The following is a 23,820-nucleotide window of genomic DNA, read 5'->3' on the forward strand; positions in this document are numbered from 1 at the left end:
TGGGATTGCCCTTGTTATCTGTGCCATGTCGCAGGGTGCTGTGTCATCCGAGCCTGGTGCATGGCATGGGTGTATTTTCGCCTTCCCTACAACCCACAGCTTGAAATGGGTGAAAATGTACTATGCCCATGCCACACTCCAGGTTCAGACAACACAGCAATCTGCGACGTGGCACAGGTGACGAGGGTGATCCTGGTTGCATGACCAGCAGCGGCAGGGAAAACAACTGATGCTGCATTGCTTCCCCCGCTGATTGTCTGAACAACAACCCCTTTGACTGAGATTATCCATATTAGACCTCATATCACATCCACTGTGAACAGAAACTTTTTTTTTGTTGCTTGTTTGGTAATGCATCCAAGACAGTGTAGGGGAAGAGAGCGGAATACCACCTGGGCTGTTGTAATGGCCCCAGGAGTGTAACCAAGTCACCTGTAGTTTTAGAGGGGCCTAGAGATCCAGAATGCTTGGCTTAGGTTCATTATAAGTGCAATTTCCTTGCTCGTGGGCCTCTGAGCATGTGGGATGAGTCAAAGGTCGATAGCGCGGCCTCAGCCCATTCCATGCTAACAAAGGCTAGTATCTTATCAGGGCCTAGGATGTGCCTGAGAAGTGAGGCTATGTTTATGCCGAGTTACAGGTGGCTGTGCTGGGAAAGTTCCAATTATTTGCCTTCTGAACAAGCACCGTTAGTCTATGCTGGGAAAGTTGCAGATGAACGCTAATTAACACTTGCTGCTATCATGCTGCCTCACTGCTAACGTGTATGGTATAAAACCCATTTTACCCCATGGCTCCGTGTTCAGAGAAGCTGTCTGATCCAACCATTGGGTACACCTGTGTGCTGTAAGTACTCAAAGTCTCTTTGTAAGCAAACCTGGGTCTGGCTTATCATTATCTCGACACCTCCAAACCTTAGCAGCCCACGGCCAGGGCAATACAGCTGTATAAAATGGTCTCTACCTTATGCAGGTCTTGGCAGGGTAGGTGTCCTGGAATCCTCTTCCGAAATAACTGGCACCAGCTCCTGAATCTATTTTGAAATTAACAGCTTATTCTCCAGGGAAGGTTTGTGTCTTTACAAAAGATGGAGCCTGAGGGGGAGAAAAACTGTCTACTGCTGTGGTCTTCTTGCACCATCTGCGTACAACGCACAATAGCAATGCACCTGTTTTTGAACACTTCCTGCACTGTGCTCCCCTAGCTGGACAAATGCCTCCAGATTTTGTGTATGTCGTCTGAAGGGGCGAAATATTTTGCTGCGGTGCTTTTAAAATGGTTGGACTGCTTTTCTACACTCTCTTGTACTGCTTTTGCAGAGGTGGCTGCTACCGTTTCTTCTAGTGTGCTGTTGTCTTTGCTGACTTCATATGAGGTAGATTCTGCTGACTCCAACACCCACCTTGCTAGCAGATGTCGGAATCAGCATAAGAGCAACACTCCACTTCTATAGCACTTCGAGAGTTCAAAGTGCTATAGTGATTATTGTCTGGAAAGGCTGGGACTGAAGCTCTTATTAAATCGTGTTCTGCTAGCAGAATGGAACTTGCTGTGTTACACACAAAACTCACTTGGAAAAAGGTGGTGTGTAATTCATGGGTCTGTACATTCGTTCAGGAGCATGTTTTTTAATAAAATCAATTGATATCTCACATCTAATGTGAATGTGTCTTTAATCTGATCCAACATGAACCTGCTCTCATTTCGCTCAATTGGTAGACTTTAAGCATAGAGACAAAGTCTTTGGAGAAAGAGGCGCAAGAGAAACTGCCTTCAGGATGCAAAAGACGATTAAGGGCGCAATCCTATGACTGCTAGATAGCCATAGGATTGTTCGGTTTTCAGGAACTGACCTTGGAGCCCAGGCTCCCAGAACACTCCTCCCTGCTCCCCGTAGGCAGTGTGGATCGTCCCTGGGCTCCGCACTTGGAAGAGCAGCACAGAGCGGGGCAAAAGGGGGTGTTCCCGGGGGTGGGGAGGGGAAGTGCCGGTATGATGCTTCTTATACGTCGTCCGGCCTCCCCCCCCCCCGCAAGTCCCATGGCTAGACGGCTGAAATCAGCCATCTAGCTGCGAATGCAGGGCGGCTGGAGCACAGCGGAGAAGATTCCCCTCTGTGCTCCGCCCGCCCTGCATTGGATAGGTGGTCGCCTCCAAGTTTGGAGGTGGCTGCCCATCCCCATAGGATTGCTCCCTCCATGTGCCAACCCACAGCAAGAGCAGGAGGAGGAAGCCAACTGAAAGGAGAAGGGAGAATATTCCCAGCAGAGGAAGTTCACTGCAAGGGAAGCAACATCCTGCCTCTGCTGCATCATAGAAGCACCTGAGCCCAGAAGGAGATTGCCACACTGGAAACAGACCTCCAAGAGTGCCATCAGTGCATCAGCCAGAGGGGAGTGCACCTGACTTGCATTTGGCCTAGATGGTGTGAAGGGCCCAGCTCAAGAAGGCCTAGAGGCTTGCCCAAGCCAACCAATGACGGCCATCCCTCTTGCTGCTTCCATCTCCTTAAGCAACAGGTGGTCTGACTGGGCTCCAGCCTAGCCAGGACAGAAGTTGGGCTGGCTGGCTAGAGAGACTTACACTGAGAAACATTAAATACCCAGATTGTCACACAACTTAAATAGAGAAGGTACAATCGTCATTTTCTGCCAAAATCTCTCTCGTCGTGCTGAGGGATTTTGTGGCACTGAAGCCTCTGGCCAAGGTGCCACATCCCCCTGCACGGTCTCCAGCACCTGCTTCTTCAGGTCTGCAGCAGGAGCGCAGCCTCGGCACATCAGAAGTACACACCAGAAGACGAGGGAGGAAGTGCCCTCCACACAAGGGAAGCTTAGCCTGCTTCAGGCCGTTCATCTGGCATGGAATTTGACCCCTGCTAGGCCTCAAGTGGAGGGTGAGAAAAAGGTGCTGGAGGGACCTTAGATTTCTGACAGCGGCATTAACCAGGCCTGTGATTCTGCACCCCCTAGAAGGAATGCGCAGTAAAGCACATGGAAAAGGTACAGGGCTTGGGAGGGGCGGGGGGAGACATAATTCATATATTACTGTTTCTTACTGGGGGTTGTAAAATTTCCCACCTTGTAACTGCTCAAATTGGAGACCTCTGCTGATGCTTGCAGGGCCTAAAGGGCTGACCCACAACAAATATGAAAAATGCCCCACCCCATCCTGGGCATTTCTGGAGGGATGACATATGATAAGCGTAATGATTTTAAAAATGTTTAATTACAAAATACAAGTAACTGATTTAGGTTTTCAAAGTGTAAAGATGACAATAGAAAATAACGTGTGCTTTATCAAAACATGTGACATACCAAAATCAAGAGATAACAGCCTGCAGATCAGTCACTAGTTTAATATAAAAACTCACCAGAAGATTGAATAGGGTTTACAACACTGGTATTATTGTGGCTGCTGGTTCTTTTTATCTGTCTTGTGTTCCAGAACTAAAACGCTTGTGCTTGCCTTTACATCAAAATGCTTTAAAATACTGTTAAGATGTATAATACTCTGACCATACAAAATTATCTTTACAGACATCCTCCCTACAAAAGGATGAACACCCAGTCTTCACAGCATGCTCCCTTCCCGCAAAAGGAATTGCTGGATGAACTGCTGCGCCTTCTGCTTCTCTGCAATGCCCGGCTTGGGGCGGCTAGGAGGGGGACGCAGCAAGACACCCCCAAATAGACTAGCTGTAGAGGAAACATGAGAAAGCCAGTTAGTGCTTCATATACAATTTCCCTGCTGGGAGCGCTCTCTTGAGGGTCACTCTCCTCCAGCGGACCTTTTGGGGGCAAGGTGGCCTGTGTGCTTCAGGGCACCACAGTGGAGAGGTCAGCTCATCAACTTCTGGTTCAGCCCCTGCTCAAGGAGCAGCACACCCACTACTCAGTTGGGATGCATGCCAAACAGGTCACCACACCAAAAGGACCACCCCATGCATATCCCGATTCACTCTCCCACCTCACCCCAAGCCCAGATGATACCACCATCCAGATGGTGGCTCAGTTTTCCTTACCAAGAATATTCACATCCAAGTGATTTTTCCCAGAATGTTGCAGCAGTTCTCGCAGAAATGCCATAAGGTAACTGAAGACATTCTTATGACACTTGGGCAGCATGGAGACCACCTGCGAGCAATGGAAGAGGATGTCTGTTGCTCACGAAGGTGCCAGGCAGCAATGAGTGGAGAGCACGCTGCTCCATCCTACGTGGGAGCATGTGGGCCCCCAATTCTAGGGACCAGCCTCTCCCCAAGGGCGGCCTCACCTGACTGCTCAGCACGTAGCTGTCAGCATGCTCCAAGCTGCTGTCATACAGCTTGTAGCAGATGACCGGCTCAGGAAGGCTCTCCAAGAACAGGAGAAGAGCTTCGGCCACAGAATGGTTGCTGCCAACTGGCCAGGAGCAGTTAAAGAAAAGGCAAGAGCCAAACTGGGACCACCAGTTCCAACTATGTGCAATGCATGCTGAGCTTCCGGAAAAGCCCCACCCTCACACCAGGACCCCTCCTTCACAGCCCACATTGGAAGGCCCCAGCCTGGAGCACCAGGCTTGCTTGGGACAAGTGGAGACATCTGCAGAACCTGCCAGCCCATCAGTAGAATGGGAAAACACTGTCGGACAATTAACTATAGCAATAAGCCTATTGTTAATAACAAGTTATTTCATCTCTATACTGCCCAATACCCAATGCTCTCTGGGCAGTTCACAAAAATTGCATATGACAATACAAGGTAATAAAAACATAATATAGAACCTTTAACATAAAAATTTAAAACAACTTAAACAGCTAAAACAGTTTCAATAAAATACTGCACCTGATAAAAACAACACATAAATGTCCTATCATATTCCAGGGAGCAGAGGGCAATCTCAACTGGTGCTGAGAAGATGACAGTGTCGGCGTCAGGCAAACCACAGTGGGGAGAGCATTCCATAATCGGGGGGGGGGCACCACCGAGAAGGCCCTCTCCCTTGTTGTCCCCTTCCAAGCCTCCCTTGGAGGAAGGCCTCAGGTGCTGATCATAGTGTCCAGGTAGATTCATGTCAGGAGAGTGTCAAGTATTGTGGTCCCAAGCTGTGCAAGGTCAAAACCAGCACCTTGAATCGGGCTTGGAAACACAGAGGCAGCCAATGCAAGGAGGAGAGAATGGGTGTTGTATGCTCAGATCTTCTGGTCCCTGTTATTAATCTGGCTGCTGCATTTTGCACAAGCTGCAGCTTCTGAAGAGACTTCAAGGGCAGCCCCATGTAGAGCACATTGCAGTAATCTAACTTGGAGGTCACCAGAGCATAGATTACTGAAGCCAGGTTATCCCTGTCTGGATAGGGGTGTACCTGGGTTACCAGCTGAAGCTGGTATTAGGCACTTCATGCCACGGAGGCCACCTGAGCCTCAAGTGACAGAGATAATTCCAGGAGGACCCCCAAGCTACAAACCTACTCCTTCAAGGGGAGTGCAACCCCATGCAGAACGGGATGAACACCTTCCATCCAGTCAGAAGAACCAAACACTAACAGTATCTCAGTCTTGTCTGGATTGAGCTTCAGTTTATTAGCCCTCATCCAGTTCATTGTTGCAGCCAGGCACTGAACTAGCCCATCCACAGCCTCACCTGATGAAAAGAGAGGTAGGACTGCATGTCATCAGCACACTGATGGCAACACACTCAGAACTCCAGATGACCACACTTAATGGTTTCATGTAGATGCTGAATAAAATGGGGGACAAAACAGACCCTGGTGGAACCCCATACTGGAGAATCCATGGGGCTGAGCAATATTCCCCAGGCACCACCTTCTGGAGCTGACCTTCCAAGTAGGAGTGAAACAACTACAATACAATAGCACCCACTCCCAGCTCAGACAGTTGCCCCAGAAGGATACCATGGTCTCCTTGATCTGCTGACAGACAGATCAAGGAGAATCAACAGGGTCACACTCCTCCCATCTCTCTCCCTACGTAAGTCATCATACCGGGTGACCAAGGCTGTTTCCATGCCAAAACCAGGCCTGAACCCTGAAATGGATCCAGATAATTGGTCTCATCCAAAAGCATCTGGAGGTAGTTGGCAACCACCTGCTCAAGGACCTTGCCCAGGAAAGAAACATTTGCCACTGGCCTATAGTTGTTAAGATCTTCTGGGTCCAGGGAATATTTCTTCAGGAGTAGTCTTGCCTCTGTCAGCTGGCTCAGGACCACTCCCTCTTGCAAGGAGGCATTAATCACCTATCTTGCCCAGCTGGTCATTCCCTCCCTGTTGATTTTTATAAGCCAAGGGCAAGGATCCAATATGGAAGTGGATGCCCAAAGCTGTCCAAGCACCTAATCAACATCCTTGAGCTGTACCAGCTGAAAGACATCCAAGGCTGGACAAGGCTGTAACACTGGAGTCCAAGTCCTGACAGATGCAATATATTTTATCTTGGAAGTCTCTAGCAAACATCACAGTGGGCCTCTGATGGATGTCCTTATTTATTTATTACTTTTCTATACCTCCCAATAGCTGAAGCTCTCTGGGCGGTCCTTAGGGACAGCATGAAAGAAGTCCTGGACAACCCTGAAAGCTCTGCTGGGCAACACACAGAGGTTTCAATAGAGGCAGTGAAATATTGGTTTTTTTGCCACCTTTACTGCCCCTGAATATACTTTAGTATAGGCATTCACCAACATTCAATTATATCCGCTGGGAGTTTTCCTCCATCTGAACTCAAGCCTTTTCCTATTGTGTTTCATTGCTCTCAGCTCCAGGGTATACCATGGAGCCATATAAGCTCTACTGCAGAGAAAGTGCTCAGCAGCAATTGCATCAACTGCCCGGGTCATTTCTGCATTTACAGATCAACCAGGGATGATTTGCATTTGTAAATAAGCAAGATCATCTCCAGCCGTTGTCTTGTTCACCACAGAAGCTGGCCCTTGTAAAGGTGGCCGTGAGCTTCCCACCCATCACAGAAGAAGGAACATTAGACGGCATGGTCTTCTCCCTTCCAAGCAGCAGCTCTAACGGCAAGAGGCCGTGGGGGCAAGCAGCACCCCTGTGGGGAGGATCGGGGGCTCTGCTAGGGAGAAGGGCAAGGGGCATTTCTCAGCAGCATGGAAGCACAGCAGCCCTTCCAAACACCTGGCTTCAAAGGATACCGAGTGTATCCAGCATCCCTGTATCCAGACAATCGCGGATCTCTTCAAACTCAGCTGTCAGGCCTGGCTGCTGGAACAGGTCTTCCTGCAAACAGGGACAGCAGCATAACAGTGAGAAGCAAGCAAGAAAAGATCTGTGGAAAACACATCTCTTGTGTTCACATCCAGGAATGCTCTCAAACACACACTCACTTGCACACATTCTCTCTCTCTCTCTCTCTCACACACACACACACACACACACACGGCTCCTTCACACTGAGCTTTTATCCTGTGATTGAGATGGCCGTTTCACAGAAATTTGCGGGTTCTTTACACTACGCCATGACCCTGCCATGACCCTGCTGCACTAAATGCCCTTTGTTCCATTTTTAAATAGGTCGCAGATAATCAGCTCCCAAATTACCCCCTTGCGTTCAGCTTGAGTTCCCTCCGTGAAAAGAGGAAAAGCAGCAAGAAGAGGAGCGAGGTAAATGAAAGACAATGGAAGACATAGAGCATCTCTACAAAATCCTACATTTAAAACGGGGATTTCCGCTTCCATTTTAAATGCAGGATCACGACGACTCCATTTTTCATGCGCTTCCTCCCCCCCCCCCCCGTAGCTGAGTCTTCCATTGTCTACCATTGACCTCGCTCCTCTTCTAGCCACTTTAACTCTTTTGACAGAGGGAACTGAAGCGGAACACTACAGGGTAACTTGATAGCTCATGATCTGCGATCTTTTTAAAAATGAACAACGGGCGCTTAGTGCACGAGACACCCTGGAGGGTCACGGCAGGGTCACGGCATCATGCAAAGAGCCCGCACACTCCCATGAAGGAGCAATCTGAATCACAGGATAAAAGTCCAGTGTGAAGGAGCCCTCAGATACGGGGAGAAGGATGGGGGAAGGGGAGGGGGGAAAGGAAGCACGTATAAAGGGAGTCAGTTCTGATCCTGCATTTAAAACGGAAGCAGAAAGCAGAAATCTTAAATGCAGGATTTTAGGCTGGTGTAGAGATGCACACACACACACACATGTTCAACACAGCCAGGCTACCTAGCACAAGAAAATGCCTGGACACAGACTGAGCTGTGGTGGTGAAGCGGGGGCAACTTTATTTCCAAGAGCACTGAGCATCCACTGGGGCCCCTAGAAAGTATTTCTAAGCTCAATTGCCGGGGGGGGGGGGTCAGGGAGGGATCATAGCTGAGGGAAGGTTTCATTGCAAGCCCCCACCCCACCCTTAGGAAAGGGATGATTTCCAGGGGGTTACAGTTTGGGAGGCTAGGTCAACCCTCCCCTCCCTTTGCATTATGTCCCCCCATCTCTCTCTCTCTCTCTCTCTCACACACACACACACACACAGAAATTTAAGGGGAAAACCATCCATTGGTGCCAAAGGAAGCTTTTGGGGGGGCATGATTTGGATGGGAAATTAATTGGCTGGCTTTCCCTTCTGTGAGACCTAAAAAAGTCATAGTAATTATTTCTAAATTTGCACATATAGGTACATATTAGCATATGTACATTTTATGCAGACTTGTGCCCAATGGCCTGGGCCCCAAATGACCCTGTCCCCACATAATACCCCGTGAAAATTTTGAGGTCCAGAGATTTTCTGTGCTGATATGTGGTCTTGAGTATTGGGTTAACATAATAACTTGGGTAAAAATTCTGATTATTGCACAAAACATTTTTAGGTGCTATTTTCAAAATGGCAGACAATTTTCTTTAGTTTTCATCAACCACAGAAGTAACTATCTTGTGTTTGGTATCAAGTTATAGGTTTCGGGGGCCAAGGAGTTCAAAGAATACATTATTTGAATCATCGGAGTACTCCTTCCACCATTTTCCAAGAAGGCGCTGAAATGTTGTCTCATTTTCTTGACAAATCAATGTACAAACGTGATTTTGGCTTTAAACTATAGTTTTTTTGGGTCGCAGAAGTCAACAGTGGCATTAATTTTGATGGAAAGGCAGTCTTTCTGCCATTTTGAAAAATGGCACCCATACCTGTATTGATATATGCAATCATATTTAATAGGTTTTTCTCTTTTCAGGTTTGGTGAAATGAAAAATACAGAACTATGACTGAAATGGCTGGAATGAGCACAGTGGCCCGTGGTGTTCTGTTGCAACAAACATCTGAGAACTACTTTGACAAGAGAAAGTGCATTATATGTCAAAAAGACTCCAAAGAAAATATAACTTCTACCAAATATGGACAAAAGAGAGTTCAGGATGCAGCCGAAATATGGGAAGACATAGTGCAAAAACATTTGAAAATGATGAATGCAGAAGAACAAATAGTGTACTAGTGTAACAATAAGTGCTATAACAGATGCACCATGGAAAAATCACTTGGAAAAATTGCAGATGGCAAAACAGAAGTTACTGAAATGAGTACTGAGGAAGAGTTATCTCAACAGTCATCCAATACTGTTCACTGTCAAGTCAGGGGACACCAGACAATGTCAGCTGCATTATATGTGGCTTTGTTAGAGCAAACAACGAAAGGACAAAATACAGAATCAGTACTTCTGATCGAGCAAATACGTTTCTAGCAGCTAACATAACAACATAACATAACAACATAAAATATGTTTCTAGCTGCAAGTTTTTTTAAGGATGAAGTTTTTGACTGAGTGGCTGATCTTAATAGTGACAGCCATGCATTAGAGCAGATTTATATGCTCATCCTAACTGTACACATGCATATCTAACAAGATATGAGAAAAGCCTGAAGGAGCATCATGACTGCCAGCCACCAACCAAGTATCAGCTCTTCCAGAAGGCAAATGACATTTTAGAGCTACTTCTAAATGCTCAGTATGGTTTAACTCTAGCAGAAATAAAAGAACTGATGATAAATATTGATGACACAACCTTGATTTACAACAATGAAGTTAAAATTTTTCTTGTGAGAACATAGAATCGAATCTAGTGAGTGTGTTGCTCAAAACGACTAAATGAACCGTTAATTGTTTTTCAAATAAAATTACTCCTGAAGTTCTGGCTGCCAAAATAAGATCGCAAGAGGCTGTTAGCACTGCAGGATCGATATTATGGAAAGCATTGCAAGATGTGGATTTTAAATTACATGATAGGCTATGTGATGAATCTGAGCTCAAGGAGTCATGGGAATCAACAATGTCTTCCTCACATTTTTTTCATCTGTCTTTAACATTAGCAAATCGAAATTATTACAATGTAAATATTTCTCAGAAGAAAATGAATCAGATGATAGTTTCGATGACATTTCAGAGCTGCAAACTTATTTCAGACCTGCCATGCCAGAAGGTAAAAAACAGGCCAGTCATTTGACCTAGTCTTCCAGAGGCTTTCATTGTCTCAGATGATATGGATATCATGTCTTCTGGTGATGTTGTTGCAAAGGCAGCTACAAATGATTTTCTCATAATGCTTCTTAGGCGTGGACTGCCACATGTAGAAAAAAAGAAAGTTCCTACATGGTGTGGAATTCATGCCACAATCTCCAAGGATATAGTTTGTCAAGGGTTGGTTTCTTGCCAGTGATACCACATCCAGTTACCGACTATGCAACTGTGTATAAAGCTAAAAAATACCTTTCAAAATGTATGTGTCCAACTTGAAGACCAGCCTGTCCTACTAGTTTTCTGTGACAAAGAGGTTTTTCATATTGTAGCTTTTTTCTGTCTCATTCAGAAGAATTCACTGATCTGTATCCTATGATGTGCATGTTCCATATGACAAAAGTAGCATTAAGGTGTGCAGGAAAATACATCAGTGGAAGTGGCATGGATGATGCCCTTATTGAAGCAGAAATTTTTGGCAGTAAAACTATCTAGTCAGTACTGAATGGAACTCGTTATGTTTGGTCTTTCCAAGGTATAATAATATCAGAAGCAATACAAACACTACAGTGGAATGCTTTTTGGTGCAAAGAGGACAAATCAGTGTTTGTGGATGTCATTCAAGAGGTTAATAAGGTACAGAATGTACTTGACCTGTTGCAGAACCCAGAGTCAGAGAGACCACGGAGTGAAGGAAAAAGAGTTTATTTAACGCGCAGGCTTAAGGCTGGAATCACTTCCAAAGAGCCAGAAGGCCCGATTTACATCAGCACATTGTTTTTATAGATATTGTGACACATAGGAAACGGCTCCTCTTCTCCCTCCCATGTGGGGTTGCAGTCCTCAACATTTCTTCTCCTAGCACCATTGTTTATAATACAATAAATGGGTTATAGGGTAGCCATGATAAGCAGAGAACAGAAGAGAACAGCAGAGAACAAGACATACAATTCTATGACCTTAGCCTTTGTTGACAAGAAATTCTTGTCTCGTCAGCTTACAAACATATATTTCAGAGAGCAAGAGCTCAGCAAGAACATGAAGCATGAGGCTGCATGAGGCTACTTAGTCTGACCCCCGATATGGCTGCTACAGACCTAAGAGACACCCCCCCCCCGCAAGCTTACAAAATGTTGATGAACTAAGTGGGAAGGTTGAATATCTGAAAACCAAGTTTGAAGCTTTTGTTAAAGAATGTGGAGAGAAATCTGAACTGTGTAGGTACTGGGAAATCTTCCTCAAGATAGTTTCACTAGTGAAAAACTTGATTGTTGCTGATCGGGATGGTAACTGGAATCTACATGTTAAAATGGTTGAGTCTTTACTTTCTGTTTTTCATGAATCTGACTGCATCAATTACCTATGGTACAGCAGCTGTTACCTGGAGAGAGTAAGGAAACTGGACCATGAGAACCCCTTCCTTTACCAAAAATTAACTGAAGGACATTTTGTTGTGAAGGATAAAGAGGAGAGGTTCAATGCTGTAGCACCTGATATCAAGTTGGAACAAACCATTAAAAGGTCCCAGAAAAGTTCAGAAGGTGTTGTCGGGCAAACTCGAAGAGGTAATTACATTGCTGAGTGGCAGTTAGCGTACCACAAGGTTTTGATGATATGCAATTTGTTTCAAGAGCTTACCCATTCTGATTTAGTGGATCAACGTGATACTGTACACCATCATGATCTTCTGGGCAAAAAAGTTGAGCATTTTGATGAAAATATTGCACAACTCATAGTGTTCATATGACAGCATGGAAATCCATATGAAGTAACTGAGTCAGTGCAACTTTGTAACAAAACAATACCTGGATATTATAAGGGATAGACTTCTTGATTTCTTCAGACATGGTTCAGACCTTTATCAGCACCTCACACAGGAGAGATTTACATTAAAAAATAAAAAGCTGTCAGATGCAATCTTGAAAGTAAAGCTACCAACTTTTGCTACAAAAAGCATCCCAGAGCTTGCCACACCCAAACTTATAACTAAGAAATTAATTTCTCAAGCACACAGAGATACAGAGATTGCGAAAGAAAGGGAGAATCAACAGAGAAAATTATGGAGCATGATGTACAGCCAACAAACATGCTGTTTGATGGTGATGCACCTACAAAACCAGCAAAACACATTCTCACAGCACAGCTCGAGAAGAATTGTTCCCCTGAGGATTTGGAATTCAATGCATATTCACCACTGAAAGCCACTGCTGTAGTCAACTTTATGTCCCAAGCATGAATGGTTAAGATGTCAGCAATGAAAAGCTTTGGAGAAGTTGTTAATAACATAGTCAAAGGATCAACGTGTATCTGTTCTCCTCTAGAACTTCATTTTGTTTTCGGCAGCTATTTGCAGCTGTCAGTAAAAGAATGTGAGAGGATAAGAAGAGAATCTACCAGTGGTACAGTAATTCTGGCTGAAATCAAAAACAATACACCAACACCTGTTCAACTTGAAAAATTCTGGTCATCTACCTCAAACAAGAAAAGTTTGCAGGAGCTGGCATGAACAAGATTGCAAGAGGAAGCAGGAAAAGCCGTATTTCCATGGATATCTAGCGCTTCAGTCGTTGATGATGAGCTGGAACCTGCAGTTCTATTCACAAGAGAAGGGAGTCATGTTCTTGAACAACTAAAGAATATATTGGAAGAGGCTGACCTTAGAATTGTTCCACATGTAGACTGGGCAGTTAGCAATGGTACAGAGAGAGTTGTTGTGCTTTCGAATGATACTAATGTCATCGTCTTGCTTCTTTGGTTTATGTCCAATTGGGTTTACAAAGGTATGTCTCCATTATCGGTATGTTTTGGAACAAGGAAAAATTGTCACTTCATTCCAGTTCATGTACTCTTCAAAAAGCTAGGTCCACAGATATCAAGTGGTCATAAAGGATCATATTCTAACAGGAGATGACAAAATGAACAAAATCGAGACCAACGTTCAAGTTCTAACTGCTGAACCAACAAAATATCTCACTGAAGTTGAGGAAACACCCAATGAATGTCATTTTGAGGAAGTGGAGAAGTACCTTCTACATGTCTGGAAACCTCACTGAAAATGTGACACTTTTGCCAGTCTGCGTTTCAGTGAGTATAGAAGACCTGTACCAATCAGTGAGCTTCCGCCCATTTCATGCTCTATAAGAGGGCATATCACAAGAGCATTTTATCTGGTAAGATGTGCATGCCTCTTAGCGAGTGTTCGTCCAAAAGTATACCCATGTGATTATGGTTGGAAAAATGATGATGATGTCCTAAGACCAAAAATGTTCTTGAACTTCCTAACAAATTACCTTTTACGTGTATGTAACTGTAAGGTTTGTGGTATAATGAGATGTCCATGTCGAAACAGTGGTCAAATACATGCATTTTTGTAAATGTTTCGGGGGGGGGGGAAGCAAAAATGCTTATGTTGAAATGCTTTAATAGTTTTGTATAAATGTGGGTTTTTTATGTTTAAGTAAGCCTTTAGATACATACTGAGAAAAAAAGGTAAAAAATGTGAACCAGTAACAGTAGCTGATGAGTATACAGAATAAAATATACTCAGATTTCATTCATAGAATCATAGAATAGTAGGGTTGGAAGGGGCCTACAAGGCCATGGAGTCCAACCCCCTGCTCAATGCAGGAATCCAAGTCAGAGCATCCCTGACAGGTGGCTGTCCAGCCTCGTCTCGAATGCCTCCAGTGTGGGAGAACCCACCACCTACCTAGGTAATTGGTTCCATTGTCGTCTTGCTCTAACAGTCAGGAAGTTTTTCCTGATGTTCAGCCGTAATCTGGCTTCCTGTCACTTGAGCCCATGATTCCGTGTCCTGCACTCTGGGATGATCGAGAAGAGATCCTGGCCTTCCTCTCTGTGACAACCTTTCAAGTACTTGAAGAGTGCTATCCTATCTCCCCTCAGTCTTCTCTTATCAAGGCTAAACATGCCGAGTTCCTTTAGTCTCTCTTCATAGGGCTTTGTTTCCAGTCCCCTGATCATCTTTGTTGCCCTCTTCTGAACCCTCTCCAGTTTGTCTGCATCCTTTTTAAAGTGTGGTGCCCAGAACTGGACACAGTACTCCAGATGAGGCCTAGACAGTGCTGAGTTGAGGGGAATTAGTACTTCCCGGGATTTGGAAGCTATGCTTCTATTAATGCAGCCCAAAAGAACATTTCCCTTTTTTACAGCCACATCACATTGTTGGCTCATATTCAGCTTGGGATCTACAACAATTCCAAGATCCTTCTCGCTTGTAGTACTGTTGAGCCACGTCTCCCCCATCTTGTAACTGTGCATTTGGTTTCTCTTTCCTAGGTGCAAAACTTGGCATTTATCCCTATTCAATTTCATTCTGTTGTTTTCTGCCCAGCACTCCAGTCTTTCAATATCACTTTGAATGTTGTTTCTGTCTTCCAAAGTATTAGCTATTCTGCCCAATTTGGTGCCATCTGCAAATTTGACCAGCATTCCCTGCACCTCCTCCTCCAAGTCATTAATACAAATGTTGAAGAGCCCTGGGCCCAGGACTGAGCCCTGTGGTACCCCACTCGTTACCTCTCTCCAGTTTGAGAAGATCCCATTGATAAGCACTCTTTGAGTCCGATTCTGTAGCCAACTGTGGATCCACCAGACTGTTGTTTCATCTAGCCCACTTTGAGCTAGTTTGCTCCTCAGGATATCATGGAGCACTTTGTCCAAAGCTTTGCTGAAGTCGACATATATGATGTCGACAGCATTCCCACAGTCCACAAGGGAGGTTACTTGATCAAAAAATGAGATCAGATTCGTCTGGCAGGATTTGTTCCTGACAAATGCATGTTGGCTTTGAGTAATCACTGCATTGTTTTCAAGGTGCTTCCAGATGGATTGCTTTATCATCTGCTCCAGAATTTTCCCAGGGATTGATGTCAGACTGACTGGTCCCAGGTTCTTCCTTTCTACCCCTTTTTGAAGATAGGAACAACATTAGCCCTCCTCCAGTCATCTGGCACTTCACCCGTCCTCCATGATTGCTCAAAGATAATAGACAGTGGTTCTGAGAGTTCTTCTGCCAGTTCCTTTATTACTCTAGGATGTAGTTCATCTGGCCCTGGAGATTCGAACTCATTCAAAGTAACGAGGGGTTCCTTGACTATATGCCTATAGATCTCAAGCTGCAATCCTGCCCCTTCAGCCTGTACTTTGCCTTTGTTAGGGGGGGTCATAGACCCTCTTCTGGGGGAAGACTGAGTCAAAGTAGGAATTGAGCACTTCTGCCTTTTCTTTGTCATCTCTTGTCATTTTGCCATCCTTATTTAATAGCTGAACCACCATTTCTTTCCTCTGCCTTTTACTATGCACGTAGCTGAAGAAAGCCTTTTTGTTGCTTTTAGCATCCCTCGCTAGCCTCAGCTCGTTCTCCGCTTTAGCCTTCCTGATGCCATCCCTGCAATTCTGTGCTACCTGCCTGTACTCTTCCTTTGTTGCTTGGCCTTCTTTCCACTTCCTATATGTGCCCTTTTTTGTTTTCAGGTAATCTCTAAGCTCTTTGTGAAGCCACATTGGCTTCTTCTGTTGTCTTCCATCTTTTCTTCTTCTTGGAATTGTTTGTAATTGTTCCTTAAGGATGTCCTTTTTTAAAAGCTCCCACCCATCTTGGACTCCTTTTCTCGTTAGAGTCACTTGCCATGGGACCTTTCTGATCATTGTTTTGAGTTTGTTAAAATCAGCTTTCCTAAAATCCAGGGTACACATTTGACTACACTCGGCTTTTGCTTCCCTTAGAAACAATAATTCAAGTATAACATGGTCGCTTTCCCCCAGAGTTCCTGTAACTGCTACTTTATCCACTAAGTCATCTCTGTTGGTTAGGATCAAGTCAAGGATAGCCAATCCTCTAGTTCCTTCCTCTACTTTCCGTAGGAGGAAGTTATCTGACACAAAAGTCAGGAATTTCCTGGAGGGGCCATGTTTTGCAGAATGTGTCTCCCAACAAATATCAGGGAAATTGAAGTCCCCCATTACTACTACATCATGCTTCCTTGAAGCATTGACAATTTGCTTTTCAAAAGTTTCATCCTCGTCTTCTCCTGGATTGGGTGACCAGTAGTAGACTCCGATCACCAGGTTCCTTTTATTCTTTGCTCCATTAATTTTGATCCAGATGCTCTCGATGGGGCTACCAAGCTCATCCTCCTGTATTTTTGTGCAGAGGGATGTATTTTTCACATACAGGGCAACCCCACCTCCCTTTCTGTTCCTCCTGTTCTTTTTGAACAAGATATCCTTCAGTTGCTGTATTCCAGTCATGACAGTCATTCCACCAAGTCTCAGTTACACCTATCAAATCATAATTTCCCTCTTGTATTAAGAGTTCAAGTTCATTCTTTTTGTTTCCCATACTCTGGGCATTAGTATATAGACATCGAAGACCATGTGCTTCACAGTCTGGCTTTCTTCTTACATGTTTCTGAAGACTATTATTGGGCACTATTAGAGCTGTTCTCTCTGTTGCGGTGCATGAGCCTACGTCCACTGTTACCCCCAACTTTACGTCTCCCTTCCCCATAGGATTCAGTTTAAAGCCCTCCTGATGAAGTTCTTCATGCTGTGGCCAAACACATTCTTCCCAGCCTTTGTGAGGTGCAACCCATCCCTTGCCAACAGTCCATCTTCTAGGAAGTATAGCCCGTGGTCCCACAATCCAAATCTCTCGCACCTGCACCACCTTCGTAGCCAGTCATTCACCGGGAATATTTTTCTTTCCCTTTCTGTCCCTCTTCTAATTACTGGAAGGATGGATGAGAAAACTATCTGGGCCCCAAAGTTCTTGAGTTTCCTTCCCAAAACTTCAAAGTCTGACGTGATTTCTTCGTAGCTCTGCTTGACGGTATCATTTGTTCCCACATGGATGAGAAGAAAGGGATATCTGTCAGTGGGCTTTATGAGTGCAGGCAACCTTTCAGTCACGTCTCTAATCCGTCCTCCTGGAGACAGCATACCTGGCGAGTCCATGGATGTTCGCAACATACTTGGGTCTCAATCCCATGTAGCAAGGAGTCTCCCACTACTACTACTCTTCTTGCTGTAGGCCTGGGTTTCATCGCCTCTGCTTGACTGACCTTCAGCCTCTTGCTCACCCTCATGTAGGTTCCCCTGTAATTCTTCCTCTGAAAGTTGTCCTCCAGTCTCATCCTCAAGTACCAGGAATTGGTTCCACAGCTCCACTGCTTCCACTGGTGCAGAGTGGCGTCTAGTTCTTCTTCTCCTAAGTGTCACCCTTTTCCAAGGAGTATCCTCTACTCCATTTTTCCTCACCTCAGCATTTCCCACTTCTACCTCAGCTTACGGTTGCTCTTCAAGCTTCTGGTCTTCCCTTTGCTTCTGTAGTTCTACCATTCTGTCCAAGAACTCTTTGTGTTCTCTTATTCCCCGGAGGGTTGACAGTCGTCGCTCCAGTCCTCTTACTTTTCCTTCCAGCAGCGTGATCGACTTGCACTTGTTGCACGTTTAGGCCATGTTATTCTCAGGCAAGAAAGCAAACATTGCACACACCTTGCAGGTCACCACCACTGGAGAGTCTTGTCCTTCCATAACCTCTTTTCCCTTTTTGTGTCTAGCTTTCTGATTGTTCTGGACTAGCCTGTGCCTGGTCCTCTACTCACTAGAGGTTAAAAGCAGAGTACCACTGGTGTGGAAGCGTGTGTTACAAGAAAAATAATTTTAAAAAATGTTGGGGGCCTCCCCCTTGACCTCCCCTGGCCAACTCGTTTGCTCCCCCTGTTCACTCGCTCTGATCGCTCACTCTCTGGGAGCTTGCTTGCTTCTGTAGTCCCTGGACCAGCTGGAGCAGCTTCCTCTGCTATGCTCAGCTGGGAGGCAGGAAACAGACTGAAGCTTCCTGCCCACAGCTGCTGGGAGTACTCCGGCCACACACCCCAATTCAGTTGGAGCTCTCAGGAGCACCTGGTGAGTTCACAGCCACTCAGGAGGATAAAGGACCGCTCCCTGGGCATCCTGCAGCCCACTTATCTCTTTGCCTCTGTCTCCTTTGTCTCTTCTACCACCCAGTGAGCTCACAGCCACTCAGAAAGAAAAAGGACGGCCCCCTGGGCTTCCTGCAGCCCAGTTACCTCTTTGCCTCTGTCTCCTTTTTCTTCTTTGTCTCTTCTACCACTGCAACTCCCCTGGCCAACTCCTGTTTGCTCCCCCTGTTCGCTTGCTCTGGCCACTCACTCTCTGGGAGCTTGCTTGCTTCTGTAGTCCCTGGACCAGCTGGAGCAACTTCCTTTGCTCTGCTCAGCTGGGAGGCGGGAAACAGACTGAAGCTTCCTGCCCACACAGCTGCTGGAAGTACTCAGGCCACCCCCTCCCCCAATTCAGTTGGAGCTCTCATTCCTTTTTTTTAATGAATGGTACAATAAACCATTACTAATTCATAATTTTTTAGCATACATCATGAAAAAGTGACCATACAAGTTACACATTCACATTACGTGGCCTATTGTAGGGATAAAAGTTTGGGCAACATTTTTACAATGGTGGAAGGACTGCCTTTCCATCAAAATGAATGCCATTGTTGACCTCCTCGATCCAAAAAGCCTATAGTTTAACGCCAAAATCACATTTGTATATTGATTTGTCGAGAAAATGAGACAATTCAGCACATCTTGGAAAATGGTGGAAGAAGTACTCTGACAATTCAAATAATGTATTCTTTGAACTCCTTGATCCCCCAAACCTATAACTTTATATCAAACACAAGACAGTTACTTCTGTGATTGATGAAAACTAGTGACCTAAAGAAAACTGTCTGCCACTATGAAAATAGCACCTAAAAAAGTTCTGTGCAAGAATGAGAATGTTTACCCAAGTTATTACGTTAATCTAATACCTCAAGATCACATATCAGCACAGAAAATCTCTGGACCTCAAAATTTTTATGGGGGAATAATGGAGGGACTGGATTACATTTTTTGAGTGCCTAGCAATGCTCCTGTGTTGAAAGCACATTTGCCAGGACGTTTGCAAGTGCTTAGCATGACAGAAGCATTCCCCCAGTCTTATTTAGCTCTCCTATACCTGGTGCCAGAGCTAGACACCAACTCTACTGAGAAAGATACCATTGTACCATGCCTAACCCAAGCACAAGAAAGCAAGTTCAGACCCAAATGAATCCTAACCTGTTGGCACGCATTGTGATAGAGGTGGTCCACCATCATCCACAATTCCTTGGGGATGTCCAATGGCTTCTTGTCCCAGAAGGCATCATCTCCTGGCCACAATGGCATCAGGGTCTGAATGGGAGCAAGATTATGCTCTAAATGCAAGGCATCATGGGGCAAAGGGCAGTAATCCAGCTGACAGTAAAACTCACCAGATCTCTGATGGCCTCTGGCAACATGTCTTGGATCGGCTCCCTCATGTAACTAAGTGTCTGTATGGAGGACCCAAAGCAGCTGGGCAAGTAGTTCCCTGATACAGACAAAAAGTAATCCTTGCCATGATTGAGATGCAGCACCAAGATGTCCTCCAGGGTGTCCTCTCCAGAATTCAGGGTTGTTGCTGCTGATTTATTCACAAACAATTCCAACTCAATTGTCACCACAGCATCTTCAGGGAGAAGACAGACGTTATGACAACACCTAATTCAAACTCTCAGACAATCTCATGAGGGATGGGGGAACATGATGGGACTCTGTAAGAAATGACCCAGACAGAACATAAGAAAAGCCATGCTGGATCAGGCCAAAGGTCCATCTAGTCTAGCATTCACACAATGGCTAACCAGCTGTTGATGGGAAACTCACAAGCAGGACACAAGTGCAACAGCACCCTCCTGCCCATGTTCCCCAGCAATTGGTGTACACAGGCTCACTGCTTCTGGTACCAGGGGTAGCACATAGCTTCTCATCCATGTGGGAACAAATGATACCGTCAAGCGGAGCTACGAAGAAATCACGTCAGACTTTGAAGTTTTGGGAAGGAAACTCAAGAACTTTGGGGCCCAGATAGTTTTCTCATCCATCCTTCCAGTAATTAGAAGAGGGACAGAAAGGGAAAGAAAAATATTCCCGGTGAATGACTGGCTACGAAGGTGGTGCAGGTGCGAGAGATTTGGATTGTGGGACCACGGGCTATACTTCCTAGAAGATGGACTGTTGGCAAGGGATGGGTTGCACCTCACAAAGGCTGGGAAGAATGTGTTTGGCCACAGCATGAAGAACTTCATCAGGAGGGCTTTAAACTGAATCCTATGGGGAAGGGAGACGTAAAGTTGGGGGTAACAGTGGACGTAGGCTCATGCACCGCAACAGAGAGAACAGCTCTAATAGTGCCCAATAATAGTCTTCAGAAACATGTAAGAAGAAAGCCAGACTGTGAAGCACATGGTCTTCGATGTCTATATACTAATGCCCAGAGTATGGGAAACAAAAAGAATGAACTTGAACTCTTAATACAAGAGGGAAATTATGATTTGATAGGTGTAACTGAGACTTGGTGGAATGACTGTCATGACTGGAATACAGCAACTGAAGGATATCTTGTTCAAAAAGAACAGGAGGAACAGAAAGGGAGGTGGGGTTGCCCTGTATGTGAAAAATACATCCCTCTGCACAAAAATACAGGAGGATGAGCTTGGTAGCCCCATCGAGAGCATCTGGATCAAAATTAATGGAGCAAAGAATAAAAGGAACCTGGTGATCGGAGTCTACTACTGGTCACCCAATCCAGGAGAAGACGAGGATGAAACTTTTGAAAAGCAAATTGTCAATGCTTCAAGGAAGCATGATGTAGTAGTAATGGGGGACTTCAATTTCCCTGATATTTGTTGGGAGACACATTCTGCAAAACATGGCCCCTCCAGGAAATTCCTGACTTTTGTGTCAGATAACTTCCTCCTACGGAAAGTAGAGGAAGGAACTAGAGGATTGGCTATCCTTGACTTGATCCTAACCAACAGAGATGACTTAGTGGATAAAGTAGCAGTTACAGGAACTCTGGGGGAAAGCGACCATGTTATACTTGAATTATTGTTTCTAAGGGAAGCAAAAGCCGAGTGTAGTCAAATGTGTACCCTGGATTTTAGGAAAGCTGATTTTAACAAACTCAAAACAATGATCAGAAAGGTCCCATGGCAAGTGACTCTAACGAGAAAAGGAGTCCAAGATGGGTGGGAGCTTTTAAAAAAGGACATCCTTAAGGAACAATTACAAACAATTCCAAGAAGAAGAAAAGATGGAAGACAACAGAAGAAGCCAATGTGGCTTCACAAAGAGCTTAGAGATTACCTGAAAACAAAAAAGGGCACATATAGGAAGTGGAAAGAAGGCCAAGCAACAAAGGAAGAGTACAGGCAGGTAGCACAGAATTGCAGGGATGGCATCAGGAAGGCTAAAGCGGAGAACGAGCTGAGGCTAGCGAGGGATGCTAAAAGCAACAAAAAGGCTTTCTTCAGCTACGTGCATAGTAAAAGGCAGAGGAAAGAAATGGTGGTTCAGCTATTAAATAAGGATGGCAAAATGACAAGAGATGACAAAGAAAAGGCAGAAGTGCTCAATTCCTACTTTGACTCAGTCTTCCCCCAGAAGAGGGTCTATGACCCCCCCTAACAAAGGCAAAGTACAGGCTGAAGGGGCAGGATTGCAGCTTGAGATCTATAGGCATATAGTCAAGGAACCCCTCGTTACTTTGAATGAGTTCGAATCTCCAGGGCCAGATGAACTACATCCTAGAGTAATAAAGGAACTGGCAGAAGAACTCTCAGAACCACTGTCTATTATCTTTGAGCAATCATGGAGGACGGGTGAAGTGCCAGATGACTGGAGGAGGGCTAATGTTGTTCCTATCTTCAAAAAGGGGTAGAAAGGAAGAACCTGGGACCAGTCAGTCTGACATCAATCCCTGGGAAAATTCTGGAGCAGATGATAAAGCAATCCATCTGGAAGCACCTTGAAAACAATGCAGTGATTACTCAAAGCCAACATGCATTTGTCAGGAACAAATCCTGCCAGACGAATCTGATCTCATTTTTTGATCAAGTAACCTCCCTTGTGGACTGTGGGAATGCTGTCGACATCATATATGTCGACTTCAGCAAAGCTTTGGACAAAGCGCTCCATGATATCCTGAGGAGCAAACTAGCTCAAAGTGGGCTAGATGAAACAACAGTCTGGTGGATCCACAGTTGGCTATAGAATCGGACTCAAAGAGTGCTTATCAATGGGATCTTCTCAAACTGGAGAGAGGTAACGAGTGGGGTACCACAGGGCTCAGTCCTGGGCCCAGGGCTCTTCAACATTTTTTATTAATGACTTGGAGGAGGAGGTGCAGGGAATGCTGATCAAATTTGAAGATGATAGCGCTCTTCAAGTACTTGAAAAGTTGTCACAGAGAAGAAGGCCAGGATCTCTTCTCGATCATCCCAGAGTGCAGGACACGGAATAATGGGCTCAAGTTATAGGAAGCCAGATTCCAGCTGAACATCAGGAAAAGCTTCCTGACTGTTACAGCAATACAACAATGGAACCAATTACCTAGGGAGGTGGTGGGCTGTCCCACACTGGAGGAATTCAAGACGAGGCTGGACAGCCATCTGTCAGGGATGCTCTGACTTGGATTCCTGCATTGAGCAGGGGGTTGGACTCAATGGCCTTGTAGGCCCCTTCCAACCCTACTATTCTATGATTCTCTGTAACAACCTTTCAAGTACTTGAAAAGCGTTATCATATCTCCTAGTTTTCTCTTCTCAAGGCTAAACATGCCCAGTTCTTTCAGTCTCTCTTCATAGGGCTTTGTTTCCAGTCCCCTGATCATCTTTGTTGCCCTCCTCTGAACCCTCTCCAGCTTGTCTGCATCCTTCTTAAAGTGCGGTGCTCAGAACTGGACACAGTACTTCAGATGAGGCTGAACCAGTGCTGAGTAGAGGGGAACTAGTACTTCCCGGGATTTGGAAGCGATGCTTCTATGAATGCAGCCCAAAATAGCATTTGCCTTTTTGGCAGCCACATCACATTGTTGGCTCATATTCAGCTTGTGATCTACAATTCCAAGATCCTTCTCGCTTGTAGTGCTGTTGAGCCACGTCTCCCCCATCTTGTAACTGTGCATTTGGTTTCTTTTTCCTAGGTGCAGAACTTGGCATTTATCCCTATTACATTTCATTCTGTTATTTTCTGCCCAGCGCTCCAGTCTTTCGAGATCACTTTGAATTTTATTTCTGTCTTCCAGGGTATTAGCTATCCCACTGAATCTGGTGTCATCTGCAGACTTGATCAGCATTCCCTGCACCTCCTCCTCCAAGTCATTAATAAAAATGTGGAAGAGCACTGGGCCCAGGACTGAGCCCTGCGGTACCCCACTCGTTACAGCTCCCCAGTTTGAGA

The 23,820-nt window shown here is 45.2% G+C and overlaps 1 protein-coding gene across 8 annotated transcripts in view; it reads right to left on the reverse strand.

Moving 5' to 3' along the window:
• Positions 1-3,209: 3,209 nt before the first annotated feature.
• The window catches only part of INPP5B (inositol polyphosphate-5-phosphatase B), a 52,136-nt gene continuing 31,525 nt past the window's right edge, over positions 3,210-23,820 (reverse strand). For all 8 annotated transcript variants that reach the window (XM_084816241.1, XM_084816242.1, XM_084816245.1 and 5 more), the window contains 6 exons: positions 19,812-20,047; positions 19,618-19,731; positions 7,151-7,235; positions 4,276-4,403; positions 4,025-4,136; positions 3,210-3,698 (listed from right to left, as the gene is read on the reverse strand). In XM_084816241.1, coding sequence (XP_084672367.1) covers positions 3,574-3,698; positions 4,025-4,136; positions 4,276-4,403; positions 7,151-7,235; positions 19,618-19,731; positions 19,812-20,047 — 800 coding nt within the window. In that variant the 3' untranslated portion in view covers positions 3,210-3,573. The remainder of the gene's footprint in view (positions 3,699-4,024; positions 4,137-4,275; positions 4,404-7,150; positions 7,236-19,617; positions 19,732-19,811; positions 20,048-23,820) is intronic.

Source organism: Heloderma suspectum, chromosome 10, assembly GCF_057233095.1.
Source record: "Heloderma suspectum isolate Gila_16-S chromosome 10, 16-S_ref, whole genome shotgun sequence".
NCBI lineage: Eukaryota > Metazoa > Chordata > Lepidosauria > Squamata > Helodermatidae > Heloderma > Heloderma suspectum.